The sequence below is a fragment of the Narcine bancroftii genome, chromosome 1, assembly GCF_036971445.1.
Source record: "Narcine bancroftii isolate sNarBan1 chromosome 1, sNarBan1.hap1, whole genome shotgun sequence".
Lineage (NCBI taxonomy): Eukaryota > Metazoa > Chordata > Chondrichthyes > Torpediniformes > Narcinidae > Narcine > Narcine bancroftii.
The window spans coordinates 98,346,551-98,368,811 of record NC_091469.1 but is presented as its reverse complement, the minus strand read 5'-3'; the positions used below and the strand labels follow the sequence as shown (position 1 = coordinate 98,368,811).

The 22,261-nt window shown below is 37.6% G+C and overlaps 1 protein-coding gene across 18 annotated transcripts in view; it reads left to right on the top strand.

The window, feature by feature from the left end:
- The window catches only part of pnpla7b (patatin-like phospholipase domain containing 7b), a 496,626-nt gene that overhangs the window by 165,965 nt on the left and 308,400 nt on the right, over positions 1-22,261 (top strand). For all 18 annotated transcript variants that reach the window (XR_011356222.1, XR_011356233.1, XR_011356243.1 and 15 more), the window contains 3 exons: positions 10,363-10,469; positions 11,722-11,871; positions 19,097-19,174. Coding sequence is in view for 10 of the 18 variants with exons in the window: in XM_069933113.1 (XP_069789214.1) it covers positions 10,363-10,469; positions 11,722-11,871; positions 19,097-19,174 (335 nt within the window). In the remaining 8 variants the exon portion in view is untranslated. The remainder of the gene's footprint in view (positions 1-10,362; positions 10,470-11,721; positions 11,872-19,096; positions 19,175-22,261) is intronic.

The following is a 22,261-nucleotide window of genomic DNA, read 5'->3' as shown; positions in this document are numbered from 1 at the left end:
TGACTTGGCCTCCGCAACTGTCTGTGACAACAAATTGTTCAGATCTATCTCTCTCTGACCAAAGAAATTCCTCTGTATCTCTGTTCTAAGTGGGCATCCTTTAATCCTAAAGTTGTGCCCCTTGTCCTGAAGTCTTCCACCATGAGAAACAATGAGTACAGCCCAAGAGCTGTCAAATGTTTCTCCTCTGATAACCTTTTCATTCCCTGAACCTCCTCTGAACCCTCTCTAACATGAGCACATGCTTTCTTAAGCAAGGAGCCCAAAACTGCTGACAATACTCCTCGTGAGGTCTCACTGCTCGGTGCCTTTTAAAGCCTCAAAATCAAAACCCTGCCCTTGTATTTTATTCCTTTTGAAATGAATGCCAGCATTGCATTTGTCTTCTTCACCAACTCAACCTGCGTTTACCTTCAGAGTATCCTGCACGAGGACTTCCAAGTCCCTTTGCAACTGTGAATTTTCATTTTTGTCCCCATTTAGAAGATAGTCTGCCCTTTTATTTCTTCTACCAAAGTGCATGACTGTACAATTTCTGACATTTTATTTCATGTGCCATTTCTCTGCCCATTCTCCTATTCTGCTAAGTCCCTTCCTGTTTCCTCAACATTGCCTGCTCCTCCACCTACTTTCTTATCATCTGATAACTTGTCCACAAAGTGTTTTAGTCCATAATCTAAATCATTGAACACTAATAACTAGCAGGCAACCAGAATATGATCCCTCTATTCTGATTCTGCTTCTTGCCAATTAGTCAATGCTCTACCCATGCTAGTATGTTTCCTGTTATACCATGTGCTCTTATCTTATTAAGTATGCTCATGGTCTACACCTTGTCAAAGGCCTTCTGAAAATCCAAATACACATCATCAACTGCATCTCCTTTATCTGGCTTACTTGTCACTTCTTCAAACAATTCCAACAGGTTTGTCAAGAAAGATTTTCCCATAAGGAAACCTTGCTGGCTTTGGCCTATCTTGTCAAGTGCCTCCAAGTACTCTGTAACCTCATCCTTGATAATCGGCACCAACATCTTCCTAACCACTGATGTCAGGGTAACCGGACTTTAATTTCCTTTCAGCTGCTTCTCTTCCTTCTTGAATAATAGAGTAACATTTGTGATTTTTCAATCTTCTGAGACCATGCCAGAACCTATTGATTCCTGAAAGATTATTGTCAATACCTCCATAATCACTACCATTAATTCTTTCAGAACCCGAGGTGCAATCCATCTGATCTAGGAGACTTATCCACCCTCAGCTTTCCGAGCACCTTCTCCCTCGATATAGTAACTGCACTCACTTCCCATCACTAATGCCCTCGGACATTCGGCATCCTGCTAATATCTTCCACAGTGAAGACTGATGCAAAATACTCATTTAGTTCCTCTGCCATCTCCTTGTCTCCCAATATTATTCCTTCAATGTCAATTTCCAGTGGTCCTATATATACTCTTGCCTCTCTTTTTATTTACCTGGAGTTTTTTGTATCCTCTTTGATATTGTTTGCTAGTCTACTTTCATACTTCATCCTTTCTTTCCTTGAGCTTTTTACATTTGGCCACCCAGCACTCATTTACCCTGATTTTACACCAACCCAATCTTGTTGAAGGGTTTAGAGATGTGATATTGACCATTTTATTTCTTTCACTAATGTTGCTTGACACAATCCAGCAGATTGTGTCTTGCACCAATTTAGTTTTGTTCTCACCACATTCTGACAGATTGTTCCCACATTTCACCACTCACTCGCAGATCAGGAGCAATTAAGGTTGGTCAATTATCCTACCCATTTGCACGTCAGAGTATCGGAGATTATGGTGAGAAGGCAGGGGAGTGGGGCTGAACAGGAAAATGGATCAGTTCATATAAGAATGGCAGTGTAGACTCAATGGGCCAAATGGCCTATTTCAGCTCCTAGAACTTATGGTCTATGGGATGTCAGAGGAAATGGGAGTACCTGAAGGAAACCCACTGGGTCACTGGTAAAACGTGAAAGTCCACACAATGTTGACCCAGGGTTTGGACTGAACTTGAGTTGTGAGGCCGAAGCTCTTCTGTATGTGGCACGGTGCCATCCATTTGTTAACTCTGTTCTTTCTCTCCATTGTCATTGCTTTAAAGGCAGTGCTGCAGCACTTAGGAAGTTTGAAAATTCTAAATATACATAATTTGCTTCTACACCTGCAGCTCTCTAACAGTCTTACTCACTAGGAATCACAGGACAGAGAAAGATTGTTCTGCCAACCATGAGACAACATCCAATCCATTCAATGAATAAATCAAATTCCAGGTTTATTGCTGGGGACTGACATTTCTGCTGCTGGTTTATGTTATATTTATGATGGTTGGTGGAAGTTATAAATGATTTTATGTTCTCTAATACTTGCATCTAACATGCATCACATGGGGGAGGGTGTGGCAAGATGGCGTAAGGAACTGACGTGCCATCCAGTCCTCTCCTGACTCTTTGTTATTGTTTTGTCTATAACTTTCTAACTTTCTAAAAAGTTTATAAGTAGTTAGAGGTGTTAAACTAGTTTCTAATGGTACAATTGCTGAAAAAAAGTAAAAGAAAATGGCAACAGATCGCTAAGAAATTACATTCCCCGAAGTTATCTGAGCCTACCTGTTTATGAGAAGCCAGGACTCAGCGTGAAATGCATCCAAGAGGAGAAGTGCAGGATTCGGCAAAGGAGCTCCGCTCTGTACCAGTAGGGCTCTTTAAAGATGGCGCCCGGCAGCCTTTGGAACAAAGGGCTAGCCAGGCGCGTGTATTTCAATCAACGCCCGCTATGAGCGCTGTCACTGAACTTTTGACAGTTGGAACAGCTGGGACGCCGCCAGCTGAAGACCCGACTTTAAAGAGACGTCCACCGATCGATGTAGCGGTGGCGCAGCGAAATGCACCACCAGTTATGAAGGCTTCAATAGACCTTGATGTAACAAAGGCTCTTGATGTAATATGGGTTAAGGATAACCCTGACTATCAGTCCTCTGATATTGCTGAGGAGGTTGTGGCAGGGGTTTCTACACGGAGTCAGACTGCAAGAAAAGCAGTTAAACTAAGGGAAGGATTAGAAGACCCTCTGGTTACTCAGATACAGCAGGATCCTATTGTACCTGAATCTATTCCAGTTGATATGTTTATTAAGAATCTTGAATTTAAGTTATCTTCTTCAATCAAAGAGTTAGGTAAATCTTTAGTTCAAGTTAACACCAAGCTTAATACCTTCGTGGACATTAATACTCAACAGATGGTTGATTATGGAGCTTTTAAGCTTGAAACGAATGAAAGACTTGATGTTTGTGACCAAGGTATAGTCGAGGTACAAGATCAATTACAAGACGTAAATAAAACAATTGAAACTTTACAAATCCAGAATAAAAATTTAGCGAAAAAGGTTGACTATTTGGAGAATTAGTCTAGACAGAACAATGTAAAAATTGTTAGTATGCCAGAAGATATAGAAGGACCAGATCCAAGAAAAATTTTTACCGAATGGATTCCACAAGTGTTAGGACAAGATAAGTTCCCGGAGGGCTTAATATTGGAACGTGCTCATAGAGCTTTGAGAAGAAAACCTTTTTCAGGACAGAATCCAAGACCTGTTCTGGTTCCTTTTCTAAACTATTATGATAGAGAGACAATTTTACGTGTGGCCATTAGAAATGCTCAACAAAACAGATCCCCTTTGATGGTCCAGAACAATTGTGTTTTTTTTTTAATCCGGATTTGAGTCAAGAAATTATGTCTCAATGATGTGAATTTAATCCTGTGAAAGAAGTGTTATGGAAAAAAAGGACATGAAGCAACATTTAGATACCCTGCAGTATTGAAGATTTTTCAGGATGGATATCAACCAAAATTTTTTGATAATCCTAAAGAAGCTATGGACTTTGCTCAATCGTTACCAATTACGCAATTCCAGGAACGATGTAGTCCTCCACGGTCTCTGAAGAGAGTGGAGACGCAAGATGGGAACCGAATTTCAAGAAGAAATGGAAGCAATGGTGGTCGAAGTGACAAAGCTGATTAAATTTTTAAAAAATTTTTTTCTCGAGAAGATTTAGATAATGATGATAGTTTCATGTGAAATGGGAGTTAGGAGAGGGAACTGGGTGGGCATTATTTTCCAGAAGTCGTCAGCTACGTGTGAGTTATCTCACACCCAATATTTTGTGGGAGTTACCGCATTGTGCGGTTTAGACAGGAGGAGGTAGTCGTAACCTCTTACCTGTTTTTTTTATTAATTTTTGGATTAAGGAGTGAAGTTTCTTTTTATTATTATTTTTTTTAAATAATTTTTTTTCTTTTTTTTGTTGTAGTTTTAAGAGGGGATAAGGGGAGGGGTTTTTTTCTCTTTTTTTCTTGTTTTTTTTTTCCTTTTTTTGTTGTGTTGTAAGAAATGTCTAAATTAAAGTTTGCATCTCTTAATGTTCAGGGTTTAAATAATCCTATTAAGCGTAAGAAAGTACTTGCTTACTTAAAAAAATTAAAAGTTGATGTAGCTTTTTTGCAGGAAACTCATTTAACGGATAAGGAACATTTGAAACTTAAACGTGAATGGGTTGGACAAGTTTTTTATTCTTCATTTAATTCAAAGGCAAAAGGAGTGGCAATTTTGGTGTACTACCATTTCAGTTACAGAATGAAGAGAAAAATGGTGGAAGATTATTAAAATTGAATTGTACAATCTTTAATGAGGATTGGACTTTGCTTGATGTTTATGCTCCAAATGTTGAGGATACAGCTTTTGTTGTGGATGTGTCTTTATTACTTGGACAAGCAAACTCTAATGTGATGATTGGGGGAGATTTAAATGTGGTATTGCAGCCTTTATTGGACAAGTATCCAAGAGCAATTAAGAAATCTAAAATGGCAGTGCAAGTGATTAACATGATGACAGATTTGAATTTAGTTGATATTTGGCGAAGATTTAATCCTACAGAGAAAGATTTTTCTTTTTACTCTTCACGCCATAATTCTTTTTCAAGAATTGATTATTTTCTAATTTCAACGCATTTGCAAGATAGGGTTATATCTGTGGATTATAAGGCAAGGTTGGTTTCAGATCATTCATTACAATTATTAGAATATCAGAGTTCGCAAGATGTTCAGAGAACCCCAAGATGGAGATTTAATACTATGCTATTACAAAAACCAGAATTTATTAGTTATTTAAAAAAACAAATTGAGGTTTTTATTAGTAATAATATTAATTCTGTTTCTAGTCATTTTGTTTTATGGGATGCAATGAAAGCTTTTTTATGAGGTCAAATTATTAGTTATGCTACTAAAGTAAAGAAAGAGAGAATAAGAGAGATTGAAGATTTAGAGAAAAAGATAACTGTTACTGAAAAAGAATTTCAAAAAAATCGTACTGAAATGCAAAGGAATCAGTTAACTAATTTAAAATTTAAATATAATGAATTACAAACATATCGGTTTGAATGTTTAATGAATCAAACTAAACATAAGTTTTATGAATGGGGTGAGAAAGCTCATAAAGTCCTTTCATGGCAGTTGAAAAAAGAACAATTATCTAGGATTATTCCAGTAATTAGAAAGAAATCAGGCATTACTTTTAGACGAAAAGAAATTAATGAGGAATTTTGTAATTTTTATAAAAAATTATATATTTCAGAATGTAAAGATGTAACTGAAGATGCAATAGATTCTTTTTTGAAAAATATTAAATTGCCACAACTGATTCAAGAAGATAGACAAGAGTTGGATAAATCTTTTACAGAAAATGAAATTGAAATGGCAATAAGAGATATGCCAAATGGAAAGGCAGCTGGTGAAGATGGGTTTTCTATAGAGTTTTATAAAACTTTTTATGTTGATATATCTTCTATTTATAAGGATGTAATACAGCAAATTTATAAAACTTTTCAATTACCTGAATCTTGTTCTAATGCTATAATTACAGTTATACCAAAAAAAGATAAAGATCCTTTACAGCTTTCTTCTTATCGACCAATATCGTTGTTAAATGTGGATTATAAAATTGTAGCTAAAGTTATGGCTAATAGATTAGCTCAATATTTACCTAAAATAATACATAAAGACCAAACAGGATTTATAAAAAATAGATATGCGTATAATATTATTTTGCGTTTAATAACTTAGATAAACAAATCTAAATCTCAAATGAATTATCCAATAGTGGTTTCGTTGGATGCAGAAAAGGCTTTTGACAGAGTGGAATGGAAGTTTTTATTTAAAGTACTTGAGAAATGTTGTTTTGGTTCCTCGTTTATTGGATTGATAAAGGCTTTATATAATAGTCCGAAGGCTAGAGTTGCTACCAATGGGCAGATTTCAGAATCTTTTGATTTAACAAGGTCTACTAGACAAGGATGCCCATTGTCACCTGCTTTATTTGCCATAGTTATTGAACCTTTGGCACAATTAATACATCAAAATGAAAATGTTAAAGGTATGAGAGTATTGAATGAGGAATATAAGATTAATTTATTTGCTGATGATGTTTTATTATATTTGGTGGATCCTGATATTTCTTTACCAGCAATTCAAGAATCTTTAGAAAATTATGGTCAATTATCTGGTTATAAGGTAAACTGGGCTAAAAGTGAAATTTTGTCAATTTGTAAAGATGATTATTCAATATATAAAAATATTATAAATTTGAAGTGGACTAAACAAATTAAATATTTAGGAATTAATGTTAATACTGAATATCAAGATTTATATTCAATTAATTTTCTTCCTTTAATAAAAAAAGATTAAGTTAGATTTGATTAGGTGGAAGGATTTACCTTTAGGTTTATTGGGGAGGATTAACAATATAAAAATGAATATTTTTCCTCGGATACAGTATTTGTTTCAATCAATTCCTTATTTTAAAAAAAAAGTTTTTTTAAGGATTTATATAAAGCAGTTAGAGACTTTTTATGGAAGGGAAAATTTCCGAGGGTAGCAATGAGAAAGTTGATGTGGGATTTTCAATTTGGAGGTTTGAGATTACTGAATTTTCAACATTATTATGAGGCAGCTCAATTTAAATTTCTTAGTGCATTAATGAATACGGAGGACCCACCTAGTTGGGCAAAGATAGAAATGGCAGTTATTTTAGAAAAATTTCCACATGAGTTTTTGTTTCGATGGAATAAAAATTTATTACGAACTTATGATGTACCAATATTGAAACATTTATTGAATTTATGGACAAGTAAACTTAATAAATTGGGGCTTAAAAATAAATGGTCTGGGCGATTGCCATTATATAATAATCAACTTGTTCCTTTTACAGTCTCCAATATTACTTTGACACAATTAGAAAGGAAAGGAATAAAAAAAATTATCAGATTGTTTTTTTGAAGGATGTTTTTGTTCTTTCGAGGAATTACAAAGGAAATTTGGTATTAGTGGAAATTCTGTATTTGTATATTATCAGTTAAGATCATTTGTAAAGCAGTATGTGGCCAACATATGATTTTATTGCCTGAAACTAGTTTTGAGAAATATGTGCTTTCCATATCAAAAAAGGGGTATATATCTGATTTGTATTGTATTTTACAAGAAAATGAAAACAAGACAGATTGGGATAAAGATAAGTTGAAATGGGAAAAAGATTTAGGTTCTACAATAGCTGAAGAAGCTTGGATGAAAATTTGTCAGAATAGTATTCGGAAATTGATTAATGCTAGATTAGCGATGATTAATTATAATTTTATACATCAATTATATTTAACACCAGAGAAATTAAAAAAGTTTGGTCTTAGCAAGGTAGATTGTTTTTGTTGTGATCAGACAGCTAATACTTTTTTACATACAGTTTGGTTTTGTGATCTATTGCAACAGTTTTGGAAAGGTATTCAATCTATATTTAATAGTTTATATAATATCTATGTTGTATTAGATCCTGATATATTTTTATTAGGGAATATGCAATCATTAATTGATTTAGGCTTAAATGATTATCAGATTTCTTTTATCTATTTAGCCTTAGTAGTGGCTAAGAAATGTATAGCGCTTACTTGGAAAGATAGAAATATATTAACCTTAGATAGGTAGTATTTAGAGATGAAGTCTTGTTTAATTATGGAAAAGATATCTTTTTCAATTCAAGATAAGATGTCTTTTTATAAGCTGAAGTGGACTCCATTTGTTAAGTACTTGCAATTAAGTTTGATTTAAATACGTTTTATGTGTGATATTTTAGATATATCGGTTTTTTTTAGTGGCCGTATATATGGGGGGGGGGGTTAGATTGACTTAAGTTAGGTTATTAATGTTGTGTTGCAATAATTACTTTATTTTTCTTTTTCTTTAAATGTAATTTCTTTGTTTTATTCATGTAATAAAATCTTTAAATAAAGTTTAAAAAAAAATAACATGCATCACATAGGAAACAATGAGTGAGAAGCTATGAGGTATCTCCTCTTCTAAAGTGAGGGCCTGAAGCTGGGCATCAGAAAGGTGGGAGACAGACTGGGGCACAACATCCACGAACGGTGCTGATCTGATCTGTGTCAGGTCTGCATGACAGCAGTCATTAAGGCAATATAATTTCTTGCCCCAACTGTACCTGTTACATAAATCCAAAAAGGAATTTCAGAAATGTGCTTTAGGTGTGATGTAGAGATTGGAACCATTATCCACTCAACCTGGTTATGTACAAAGGTGAAATCCTTCAGGGAGGACATACTGAAAAAAATTATACAGGTGCCACAAGATCTGGAATTGTACCTTCTGGGAAACATTATGGACATGTGTTTTAAACTGTCTTTGTACCAAATCACCTTGTTGGTAGCCAGGAAATGATCAGTGGTCACATGGAACTTAGATTCCAACTAAATATTACATGATGGAATACGTAAATGCAGAATTGTATTCCCCTGGATAAAATTACATACAATTTAAGAAGGAAATATGACACATTCGTTGCTGCCTTATCTGCAGCATATGGGTACGAAGATGTAGCTACACCCCTTCCTAATGGAAGAAAGGTAAAAATCCATTCTAATAGTGAAATGACTGAGGTAAATAAAGTGGGTTGTGGCACAGATGATGTGGTTTTGTTTAGTATCTTTTTCATTTTACTTATGTTAATCTGGGTTTATATGGTTCCTTTAAGGGTCTGTGTCTCTAGGTTTTTGGTTCTTTATGTTTGTTTAATTTACATAATCTTTTCCTTGTGGTATTAGGGTATAGGAGGGAAGGGAGAGGGGTGGGAGGGGGAAAATGGACTCTGAATTTAATGTAATATATCATTGAGAAGATTGTACTATTGTTTTGGATTTGTGAGTTGGAAAATCAAAAATAAAATATTCAAAAAAATTTGTTTCAGACTCAGGGAAGGATGATGCGATTTCACTCCATTTAATTTTAAAAAAAATTTAGTCATGGTCTTCCGACTCATGAGCCCATGCTGAACAACTATCCTAATTTAACCTACAATCCCTATATGTTTTGAAGGGTGGGAGGAAATGAGGCTCCTGGAGGAAACCTACTCAGACACTGGGAAAACATACAAACTCCTTATAGATGGAGCTGGATTTGAACCTGGGTTGCTGGCACTGTAATAGCATTGCACTGACTAGCCACTCAAGTTGATTATATTGGGAGCAAGTTGTTGAATCGTATCCCACAATTCAATGTATTGTTCAACCACAGGTAACCCACGTGTGGCGATGGAAAGAATCAGGTGGTGTAGTGGCAAGGCAGGTAATGCTACTACCTCAGTGCACTGGCAGCTCATTCCTGTCTGTGGAGTTTGTTCATTTTATAAAAACATGGATTTCGTCCCAGATCCCAAGAAATACTTGCCTGTCAGTTAATTGCTTGTTGTAAAAATTTACTTAATGCAGATTGGTGAACCAAAAAAATCATTTAAAGTAATCACATAGTAGTAAACTCTCTACACTTGTAAAGCTAATTCCTCAACATAATGTTCAATAGATATAGAGACATAGAATACAATTACTTTTGAGAATTTGTTGCAGGAAAATATAATTGTATGTCAGCCCTTCCCTACCCCACACTTTTCAGATTCAAATTTCAGATTTATTGTCAGAGTACATACATGATATCACATACAACCCTGAGATTATTTTTTCTATGGGTGAGGCTGAATTACCACTTATTGGTAGGGCAAAACAAACTGTACACAGCTTATACATGTAAACAAATAAAGAACTAAACAGATAACGAATGTATACAAACTGACTGCAATGCAGGCAGATCCAACAGGTTAATTGCACGTTAGAACGAACCTTTAGTTCTCAATATTGTGATGCTGGAGATGTTTGTAATAGATTGGAAATGTGTGCCTTTTTATAATTGAATGATGAGTAGTTCTTTTGGTCTGAAGTAAATGTCTTATTATTGCAGGAGGACTGACTGATGGTAAATTTGACATGAATATTGCACATGAGAGAGCAAGGATTAGTCTGTCAACAGAAGAGCATTGTTCCAGCCCTGTCATGTCTGCCATTAAGGTAATTGTACTGTGTTTATTGTCATACACATGAACACAATGTACTGTAAATCCTCTGGTATCCGGAATTCAAGCAACTGGCAGCCTCAAGCCACTAGCAAAAATAAAATCGAGGAAAATAAATTTTAAAACTTAAATAAGAATAAAATAGTTAAGTTTAAAATTGTAGAGGTAAATATTCTCTGAAGTAAAACATAAACTTTTGTGGAAGATTAGAGCAAGTATTCAGCCAGCAGAATGCCCTGGTTGTGCTTTACTCGTAGCAGATGTTTGAATAAAGTTGTGTGAAACAGCAGTGGTGTCACCCAGGATGAAGAGCTGATGGTGCTGCTTGCCATTGGGGTGACTCTCTTAAAGTGTCTCTTTAATCCTGCTTAGTATGAGTTGCCCTGGTTAGAGGCTTTATCAATAAACTTGGGAGAGGGGGAAAATTAATGTTATTGTTGTCTTTTGGGTGCCTCTGTGGAGGGGGAGGAACCTGCAGATGCAGCAACAGTGAAATATTTTCAAAGAATGTGACTGAAAATAAAGTACTGTACAGTATTGTAATTTTCTCTTTAAAATGTTTATTCATAATCCAGGTATATTAGTTACATATTTTAAGAGCAAGTCTCAAGCAACTGGAAAATACACTTATCTGGCATTTACCAATCCCCATAGGTACCAGATACTTGGAGTTTTAATGTACATGTATACCAAAATTCCACAGTGCAGCCAAAACTGTACTTTTGTTTAAAAAAAAACAGTTGTATTAAATTATCTCGGTATGAAAAAAAAGCAGTTGCATTAAACTATCTCGATATGAAAAATGTTGGTCAATGTGACAGAGTATATAGAGGAGTTTGGAAGATAAATTGGGAAAGGTTTGTTAGAGCAGGTCACACACAAACACTTTAAAACACGGAATTTTTGCAGGAGCTTTTGCAAGAGTGCTCAGACTCATGATGGACTGTTATTTGCAGAAGGCAACAAATGTAACAACAGGCAGTAGCAGCTTTGTCTGGAAAAGGGGATTTACTGTCTGGAAGGACATGTGATCTTGGCAGGCAAAGGGCAGAAAAAAGAGGACAGAAAAATTTATTCCAGCAGATATGTTTGTTATTCTGAATTTCACTATCCTGTCTGCCAACCAATTTTCTATCCATGTTAGGATAGAAAATAGCGGCCGTGTTGTTGACTCTGGAGAATATGCATGTTATTAAACAATAGGAAACTGACAACTATAATTCATTTTCATTGTTCTATTTCAATAGCCCTCTGTAAAGAAGAGTGTTACCATGATGGAGCAACCTTATATTTACCACTATGTTGAAGGAGAGGAGAACACTGTCATGATCAACCATCAAGAGCAACAGATCTTAGAGGCTGCCAAGAAGGATCTCCTGACTTTGATGAAACTAGATGTAAGTTAGAATTTTCTTTTGTTTGAGGCCAACTTTTTATTCCCACTGAAGGCAAATCTGTGATGTAATACATTTATTAAACTGTCTTTAAGAACTCCATCTAACTCATTCTTGAAAGCATCCAGAGAATTGGCCTCCACTGCCTTCTGGTCCACAACTGATCCACATTTCTGGGTGAAAAAGTTTTTCCTCAACTCTGTTTTAAGTGGCCTACCTACAACATCGGGAACATGTTTCCTGGCTCTACTATGTCCAGTCCCTTAATAATCTTATGTTTCAATCAGATCCCCTTCTAAATTCCAGCGTAAACAAGCCCAGTTGCTCCAATATTTCAACATATGACATCCCGGGAATTAACCTCGTTAACCAATGCTGCACTCCCTCAATAGCAAGAATGTTCTTCCTCAAACCTGGAGACTAAAACTACACACAATACTCCAGGTGTAGTCTCACCAGGGCCCGGTACAACTGCAGAAAGACCTATACTCAACTCCCCTTGTTATGAAGGCCAATGTGCCATAAGCTTTCTTCACTGCTTACTGTACCTGCTTGCTTACTTTCAATGACTAATGGACAAGGACACTTAGATCTCTTATTTCCTCTTTTCCTAACTTTTCACCATTCAGATAGTAATCTGCCTTCCTATTCTTGCCACCAAAGTCAATAACCTAACATTTATCCATATTAAACCGCATCTGCCAAGCATTTGCCCACTCACTCAACCTGTCCAAGTTACCACACATTCTCATAAAATCCTCCTCACATTTCACTCTGCCACCCAGCTTTTTGTCATCTGTAAATTTGCTAATGTTACTTTTAATCCCTTCATCTAAATCATTAATGTATATTTTAAATAGTTGCGGTCCCTGCACTGAGGCTTGCAGTACCTCACAAGTCACTGCCTGTCATTCTGAAAGGGACCCGTTAATCCCTACTCTTTGTTTCCTGTCTGCCAACCAATTTTCTATCCAAGTTAGTGCCCTACCCCCAATACCATGTGCTCTAATTTTGCCCACTAATCTCCTATGTGGGTCCTTATCAAAGGTTTTCTGAAAGTCCAGGAACACTACATCCACTGGCTCTCCCTTGTTTATTTTCATAGTTACATTCTCAAAAAATTCCAGAAGATTAGTCAAACATGATTTCCCCTTAGTAAATCCATCCTGACTTGGACCGATCCTGTTACTGCTATCCAAATATATTGCTATTTCATATTTTATAATTGACTCAGCATCTTTCTCACCACTGATGTCAGGCTACTGCTAAAAAATTCCCTGTTTTCTCTCTTAAAGAGTGGGATAACGTTGGCTACCCTCCAGTCTGCAGGAACTGATCCTGAATCTATAAAACATTGGAAAAAGATTACCAATGCATCTACGATTTCTCCTTTCTGAAGAACTGTTTAAGCTTTTAATTTTGCAAATTTAGCTCCAGGCCCCAGCAAAGGAATAATTGATTGCAGACTTGGTTCACAGAACTAATTTTACCCAAAATTAATTTAATTTATTAACTTTTTATTAAATTCTGTCAAATTTGTGTGCTTCTTGCTTGGATCTCCTTGTTTGAGCTCTTGTGGAAGTTGCCCTATTCAAAATCACCAATAACCTCTGTTTTGAAAAGGGTCATTCATTCCCTCTTTTCCTCTGTCCTCTGCAGACTTTGTCAAATTTGCCACCCCATTCTCCACCAAAACCTTTCTATGTTGTCCCCATATGCATATTTCCATTTTTATTTCATTTCCAATGAGTCTTAGGTAATTGGTTTCTCTTTTCATCCTAGCCTCATGCCTCCTACTCCACTTCACCCTCCCACTTCACCCATTAATGTTACAATGTTACAATCTCTGGTTACAAACTACCCCCCCCCCCCCCCCCATGCCCCAACCTACTTCCCCAGGATCCATTCTTTGCCACATAGTTCTCTTTTCTGTGCGAAGTACACAACAATATCTGAAAACATAGCATTGTTTCTCTATCATTGCTGGTGGCACCAACTTCACTTTTCCACCTCCTTCGTCTATCGACCGTTTCCAAGTGATCAGCCTGTTTGTCTAATGTGTAACACAGGAAAAGCTGAAAATCTCTAATGAACCTTGGGAGGATTCCATACATAATGTGGACGGCAATCTTTCATTAGTAATCCCCTCTAAAACAATATCTTACATTGAACCATACCACTTGCAACCTGGGGATTAATTATTTGAACTCTGACTGTTTCGTGCTTGTTCTATATGGAGACAAAATCCTCATCCATGGCTTTGTTATCTTGGAATTCAGTGCATTCAATATCAGTCACTTAAAATCGTACCTGCCCAGGCTTAGCTTCCACTGATCATCTCCTTTTCACTTGCTGGACAAAATCAGGACCCAAAACACAATCTTAAAATCTCCACTTTTGTTTTCAAACTGCTCGCTGGATAAAACTCTCTTTATTGTCATGTATATAAAATACACACATGTCTTTCCTTTGCCCTGTAAAGGTACACAGAGGTGCTATTAATGCAGTGCATCTGCATTAATCCAGCACACGCTCTGTTCTCGTTGCTGTCATTAGGGAAGAGGTATGAGTGCAACAAAACTTGCATCACCAGGTTCGGGAGCAACTGCTAACCCTCCACGATCAGACTCCTCTGCAACAAACTCAACTCAATCAGGGACTTGTTTAAGGACTCTTACTTTTTCACTTTATTGATTTTCTTTTCTCTCTGTATTGCACAATTAATTTGTTTACATTATTGGTTTACATGTATACATTGAGTACAGTTTTTTTGCACTACCAAGAAGTAGAAATTCTGCCTTGCCCACAGGAAAAAGAATCTCAGGGTTGTATGTGATGTCATGTATGTACTCTGACAATAAATCTGAAATCCTGTCAAGACGAAAATAAGCAAAAGAAAGTCCCATTTAGAACATCCAGAGAATGTGGATCCCGCCGTCTCCTCCAATGGCGCAGCAACTTGTGCCTCCATAACCAACGCAGCCACACAGCCTCCTGTCCTGACCATCTATCCAGTCTCCTCTTACTCTGTTTCTGAAAGCAACTGGGATCTCTTCGCTGTTCTCATTCTGGAATCATGAGAGTTCCTGATGAAAATGAGTCCACGATTCACCTTCAGCTGACAATGGTCCAAATTTTCCTTCTCTAACTGATCCATGTATCTCCCCCTTTTCCTCTAAGATAGCCCTTAAATCACATCTCTGACAAAATCTTTTGTTCCCTGTCTGTGCATCATTTTCTTTTGTTGATACACCTTGGGATATTTTGCTATGTTTAAGAGGAGTTGTAAAGGTTGTAGTAGTACTTAGGAATTCTGTTGGGTAACATTTGTGCTTTCCCAGACCCTTGTACCCAGAAACTATCAATAAGCAGCCAACATCCTTTTACTATGTCACAGCTGTTTCCTGATATTGTCTTCAGGTGGAAATACCACATTGATAGACTAATAAAGAAGCCTGAAAGTACTCAGTGTAATTACATGATGGAGCACATAGGTTCTAAATTAGTGCAAAGAATCATGAAATTATTAAATGTAGAATCCTTTGTTGGATTAACATATTATCTTCATTGATCTGTTATAATTGAACAGGATAATTTCATTTGTTCTTGAAGTTTACATTTTTTCCAGAGCTATGGAGTGTGGGGGAAATATTTGTATCCTTGGAGTATAGCGGGCTCTTGTATCTTGTTGATGTAATTTTGAAAGCACACAGTATGTATTATATTTTAGAATGCTGTTGAACAGATGGTGACATGTTGCTTGGCTTCTGTGGGAATAATCTACCTTAACTATGTATAAACCCCAATCTGCCAACTAATTCCAAGTTCCACAAAGTTGATCTGGTCCCTCAGATTTGTCATCGACTTTCAGTTTAAGAGAACAAAAATTCATTCCATCCATTGTAATTTTGGACAAGTACAACTGCAAAACAGTTGCTGTTCTGAATGGAGTAAAACATGAAAGTCTCCTGATCACGATGCTGGAAAAATTCAGCAGGTCAACTGTGCTGTTTAACCTGCTGAGTTTCTCCAGTGCTGTTCTGAATGGACTCAAGTTGTTGAAAGTATTTGAAAATGTATACAATTTTTAACCCCTTTAATTCAGCTGCATTCTATAAATTGTGCCTTTTTATTGTAGATTTTTGCATTGACAGCAGGACCGCATAATTAAATTTAAAGTAATTTACAGAGAGGATGTGGATAATACTAGTGGTGGAATTTGTGAGTAAAGTGTGAGGGAGTGTAAGCAAGTGGATCACTATCAAAGACCAGTGTATCGACTTGTCCCCACCTGAGTGCAAATTTCTATAACATACTGGGAATGTAGGTTAATTGGCTGGCTCGGACTTGTGGGCCAAAATAGCCTGTTACAATGCTGTATGTCAAAATAAAAAAACAACTTGGTACCTGGGTGGCACCAGTAACCTGTAATTCGGTGATTTAAAACTGAAACAGGAACTGTGGGTAACCACGGTTAGTGTAGTGGTTAGCGCAATGATGTTACAGTGCCAGTGACCAGGTTAGAATCCTGTGCTGTCTGTCAGGAGTTTGCACATTCTGGATGGGCTTTCCCCTGGTGCTCAGGTTTCCTCCCACCCTTGAAAAACATACAGGGGTTATGGAAGAGAGAGAGATTTAACACTTTCTATTTATGCTTTTCAGAATCTCCATTTTCAAAATCTTGCCCCAATAATGTTTATGCCTTGGAGGCAAGCCAGTATAAAGCCTTTATGTTCTTTAAGTTGCTGTACATAAGGATCAGATATGCTGCTACTATTTATCCATCAATCATTCACTGACACAACTATCCAATCTATTTAATGCGCGACTTGGCAGTGATTTTCAAATAACAAATTCATTTACTGTATAGTTCATTTTACATCCTGGGATCTTCAACACAAATCACTTTGCTTTCATTTTTCATTCAAACTTTGCTGAATCTTCACTCACAAGATGATGTCCATTCTCCTGTAGGGGTTTTAAGCTGACAATTTAGCTTTTGCAAAGCAGTGCTGATAGTAATTTTTGGAATGTTTGAATGAAAGTCAGTTTTTTTTTGTGCTCCATACTTTTGATGTTGAAATTAAATATAATTAGCTAATATTTTTTTTAAATTGCTGCCAAGCTATGAATTAAATGGTTTAAGTAGCTATGCCATTTAACAATGGCTGAAAAATGGTATACTGAAAACTGTGGTATGGCAAATTAGAGAGAAAAATTGAAGCTTTAAGTTAGTTTGCTGTGGCTGCAGTACCTATTTGTATCTAATTAGTTACTTTCAGCTTAACTTTGTTGGTTAGTTGTAACTCTTCATCTGTTGATACACCATAAAATGCAGTTTGTCTTATCAGATCTTTCAAAAGCTTATCCACTTGATTCAATTCCGCTGCCATTCCCCTCATTTACATTCCACCACCCCTTTACCTCCCAGAACATTTTTAAAGGTTACCATCAAATCTGTTTTCACCATGTTTTCAACCAGTGCCTTGATGATCATCTTTATTCACTCTGTAATTCCTGCTCTGTCTCTACACAATTGTTCCCTATTATTGTCTTTGGCTGGAAATACTATGTTGATAGACCCACGTAAAAGCCATTTACCCATGTAAATCTAATTTATCGTTTAATTACGTGATGGAGCACAATTAGGAGTTGAATCAGTGAAAAGGCCTCATGAAATTATTAAATGTCATATCCTTGTTGGATTGACCTATTATATTCATTGATCTGTTATAGGTGAGCAAGGTAATTTCATTTGATCTTTCACTGATTACTTTTAATTTGTGATATCTGATTGCATGTCTGCTGCCCACTAGAAATATTTTTCTTAATGTACTCCAGCAAGACATCTAATTATTTTGAACAAATCTTTCAAATCTCCCAATATCCTTTTCTGTTCAAAGAATAACTGATTTTCACCCCAGTATTACCCTACCAGTTGCCCTTGATGTGCTTTGACATACTTCCTAAACAATCAGAAGTACTTTGAGTAATCTTCAATCCATATCTTTAGAATACTTATTTGTAACCTATGACATTAATAAAGTTATGACATTAATAAAATCCTTGGGTTCTTGACCTGTCATCCTCAAAGACCAGTTTATGTATGTCACATAACCATTTAGAATTCCCTGTTTAAAACTATTTCGATTATATTGTTTCTCACAACCCCTTCTGATTAAATGAATTACTGTGCCCTTCTATGTCAGTTGCCACTTGCTGTCATTTCAACACCCTCCCTCTATGCTGGGGCTGTTTATTACTTGCTGCTTACCTTATTTCAGGAGCCAACCTACCTTCATGGTCAATTGTCAGTGCCATGACTTCAAGCACATGTGGACGTTCCCAAGTGAAGTTAGTGCTGGCCAATGTCATTGTGCGTTTATGTGTTGAAATCGATCCTCAGTCTGTGCTGATAGTTTGTCATCAAATCTGTGTCATCGCCAATCATATAGCGATGCTCTGCTTTAGTGGAAAGTGATTATTCTGTCTGGGTGGTGGGATTGATGTCATTCGTGTCCATCCATGGAGTGTACCAGAAGGTGCTATGCCACCTGACAGTGAGTGAATGTTGGATTTCTGCTGTTGGCAGCGGGAATCTGAGACTCCACTGAAAACCAATGATTAGAGACAGGCACAGTGTTGCAGTTTGTGGAGTTGCTGCCTCTGAGGTCATTGACCCGAGCTCAATCATGGCTGCATAGGTTTCCTCCAACTTCTCTGGTTTGCTCCCACATCTGAAAGGTTGATAGGTTAATTGGCCATTATAAATTGACATTGGTAGGTAGGTGGTTTAATCTGGGGAGAGTTGAGGGAAAATGTGGAGAGAATGTTGGAGTGTTGGGGAATGGGAGCCAGCATGGACTTGATGGACAGAATGGCCTCTCAAATGGAAATGATGACTTTCAGACCCTGACTCTGGCCAGGGATTTGTTCTGATTATTATTTTTTGATACTAGAAGTTGCTTTAAAACATGTCCTGGGTTGCCAGTTCTCGCCTTGGGGTAAAATATGTGGACGTGCTGCTGGGATTTGCGCTCAATATCACTCATTTAAAAGTTACACGTAGAAGCTGAGTGTGGCAGGTAGTTTTAGTCAGGGCAAGGTTTAATCGGATGTCCTTTTGGCAGTGTGACAGAAAAAAATTTGAAATTGGAGCAGCAAAATGATAAGTAAAATGTCAGAGCTGAAATGGAATATTCTTATCTCTGCTTTCTCTCCTTCCCAGGATCCATTGCTGCTGGATGGGAGAGTGACTCTTCAGCAAGTTAAAGCGGGAATGTTTGTGGCAAGGCAAGGTGACCAGGTAAGGTCAGGGAATTCACCTACTAAGGACATGATTCCAGGTGCAGTTCTCCAAATCTCCATATTTCCTTAAGATAAAGAAGGCCATTGTAGCACATCACCTATGGCAGCACTCAGAGAATCCCATTCCCTTCTAATTTTCCTTATGATATTCCATATTAACTCACCCGATACTGCCAATTACCTGCACCCGATGGATAATTTACTGTGGTCAGTTAATCTATTGATCCACATGTCTTTGGAATGTGGGAAGAAACTAGAGAATGCAGGAAAAGCATGGAGACATGCTTATGCTTCCTGAGGTCAGGATTAAACTTGAGACACTGAAGCCATGAGGCAGCAGCTCTAGTAGCTGTACCACTCGCATCTGATTTGACTTTATGGATGTTGTGTTTGGTTTATTGTACCTACATATACAACCCTGAGATTCTTTTCTTGCAGGCAAGGCAGAATTACTACTTAAACTGAACACAATTTACACATGGAAACAGACTGCAATTCAGAGAGAAAAAAGCAATAAAGTGCAAAAGTGAGAGACCTTAAATGAGTCCCTAATTTAATTTGTTGTTGAGGAAGCATATAAGGATAACCGAGGAGGTAGTGATGGCTGTGTTGAAAAAGATAAAGGTGGATAAATCTCCGGGACCGGACAAAATATTCCCAAGGACACTCAGGTAGGCTAGTGGACAGATAGTGGGGCCATTAACAGAGATATTTAGGATGTCACTGGCCACGGGGGTAGTGCCAAAGGATTGGAAGGTGGTGCATGTGGTTCCGCTGTTTAAGAAAGGGTCTAAATGTAAACCTGGGAATTATAGGCCCGTGAGTCTGACGTCTGTGGTGGGCAAGTTGATGGAAAGTGTTCTGAGGGATGGTATTTACAAATATTTGGAGGTACAGGGATTGCTAGGGAGTAATCAGCATGGTTTTGTCAGGTGTAGATCATGCTTGACAAACCTGATTGAGTATTTCGAGGGGGTTACAAAAAAGGTTGATGAAGGGAAAGCTGTGGATGTTGTCTATTTAGACTTTAGTAAAGCTTTTGACAAAGTTCCCCACAGGAGGTTAGGAAAAAAGGTGGAGGCATTAGGTATAAATGAGGAGGTAGTGAAATGGATTCAGCAATGGTTGGATGGGAGGTGTCAGAGAGTAGTGGTAGAAAATTGTTTGTCCAATTGGAGGCCGGTGACTAGTGGAGTTCCTCAGGGATCGGTCCTCGGTTAACTATTGTTTGTTATATATATTAACGATCTGAAAGTAGGGGTGGAGAATTGGATAAGCAAGTTTGCGGATGATACAAAGATTGGTGGTGTTGTGGACAGTGAAGAAGATTACCGTTGATTAAAAGGTGATTTAGGAAGTGTAAGGTAAAACATCATGAGATGGGAATGTGTAGGGAGTTACCCTGTACAGGGCAGTAACAAGAAGGGGAGGTGTCCTTGTACTCCTGTTAGGTAAAACATCATGAGATGGGACCGGAGAAGGAGTCACCCAGTACTAAGGAGTAACAGAATGCATCCTTGTACTTACAAGATAAGAGAGACATTGATGGATTGAGAGGCAGGAAGCTAGCAGGGAAAGGATAGCAACAGTTTAAGAGAGACATTGATGGATTGAGAGGCAGGAAGCTAGCAGGGAAAGGATAGCAACAGTTTTAGTCATTGGACAAGTAATGATATGATGATGTTCTAAGCATGTATCCAAGGGTATAAAGAATCACCATTTTGCTGATAACGGCAGAATGCATTCTCCGGCTAACATCGTTAGTCGCAAGTGTTACAATCCGGTAATAAAGAACAAAGAACCCTGATTTCGACTCAGCCTGGTGTTTGTCTCACTCATTCATGAACAAAGCAGACCTAACAGAAGGCTGGAAGTGTGGGCTGAGAAATGGCTGATGGAATTTAATACAGATAAGTGTGAGGTGTTACATTTTGGAAAGGCAAATCTAAATAGGTCATATGCCTTAAATGGTAGACTATTGAGATGTGCAGAGCAACAAAGGGATTTAGGAGTTGTGGTAAATAGTACCCTCAAGGCTGATACTCAGGTAGATCGTGTGGTGAAGAAGGCATTTGGAATGTTGGCCTTCATAAATCGGAGTATTGAATTTAAGAGTAGGGAGGTTATGATGAAATTATACAAGGCATTGGTGAGGCCAAATTTGGAGTACTGTGTTCAGTTTTGGTCACCAAATTATAGGAAAGATATAAACAAAATAGAGAGAGTACAGAGAAGGTTCACGAGAATGTTGACAGGATTTCAAGGTTTGAGTTACAGGGAAAGGTCATGCAGACTGGGGCTTTTTTCTCTGGAGTGTAGAAGATTGAGAGGGGACTTGATAGAGGTGTTTAAGATTTTAAAAGGGACAGACAGAGTAAACGTGGATAGGCTTTTTCAATTAAGAGTTGGGGAGATTCAAACTAGAGGGCATGGTTTAAGATTGAAGGGGGAAAATGATAAGGGAAACATGAGGGGAAATTTCTTTACGCAAAGGGTGGTAGGGATGTGGAATGAGCTTCCGACAGACGTGGTCGAGGCGGGATCATTGGTTACATTTAAGGAAAGATTGGATAGTTACATGTATAGGAGAGGACTGGAGGGGTATGGAACGGGTGCTGGTCAGTGGGACTAGGAGGGTGGGGATTTGTTATGGCATGGACTAGTAGGGCCGAACTGGCCTGTTCTGTGCTGTAAGTGGTTATGTGGTTATATGGAGTCTGATGGTGGAGGTGTAGCAGCTTTTCCTGAATCTAAGGGTGCAAGTCTTGTAGTACCTATACTTCCTTCCTGATGGCAGTGGTGAGAACAGAGTGTGCTGGGTGGTGTGGATCCTTGATGATTGCTGCTGCTCCCCGACAGCAGTGTTCCCTGTAGATGTTCTCAATGGTGAGGTGGGTGTTTGCCTGTGATGTCCACTACCTTTTGTAAGACTTTATGCTCAGGGGTATTGGTGACTCCATGCCAGACCGTGATGTAGCCGGCCAGTACACTTTCCACTGCATCTGTAAAAATTTCCCAGTGTTTTGAATGGGGTTGGTGTTGGTGCACCATTCAGCCAAGTTTCAATCTCCCTACTTTATGACAA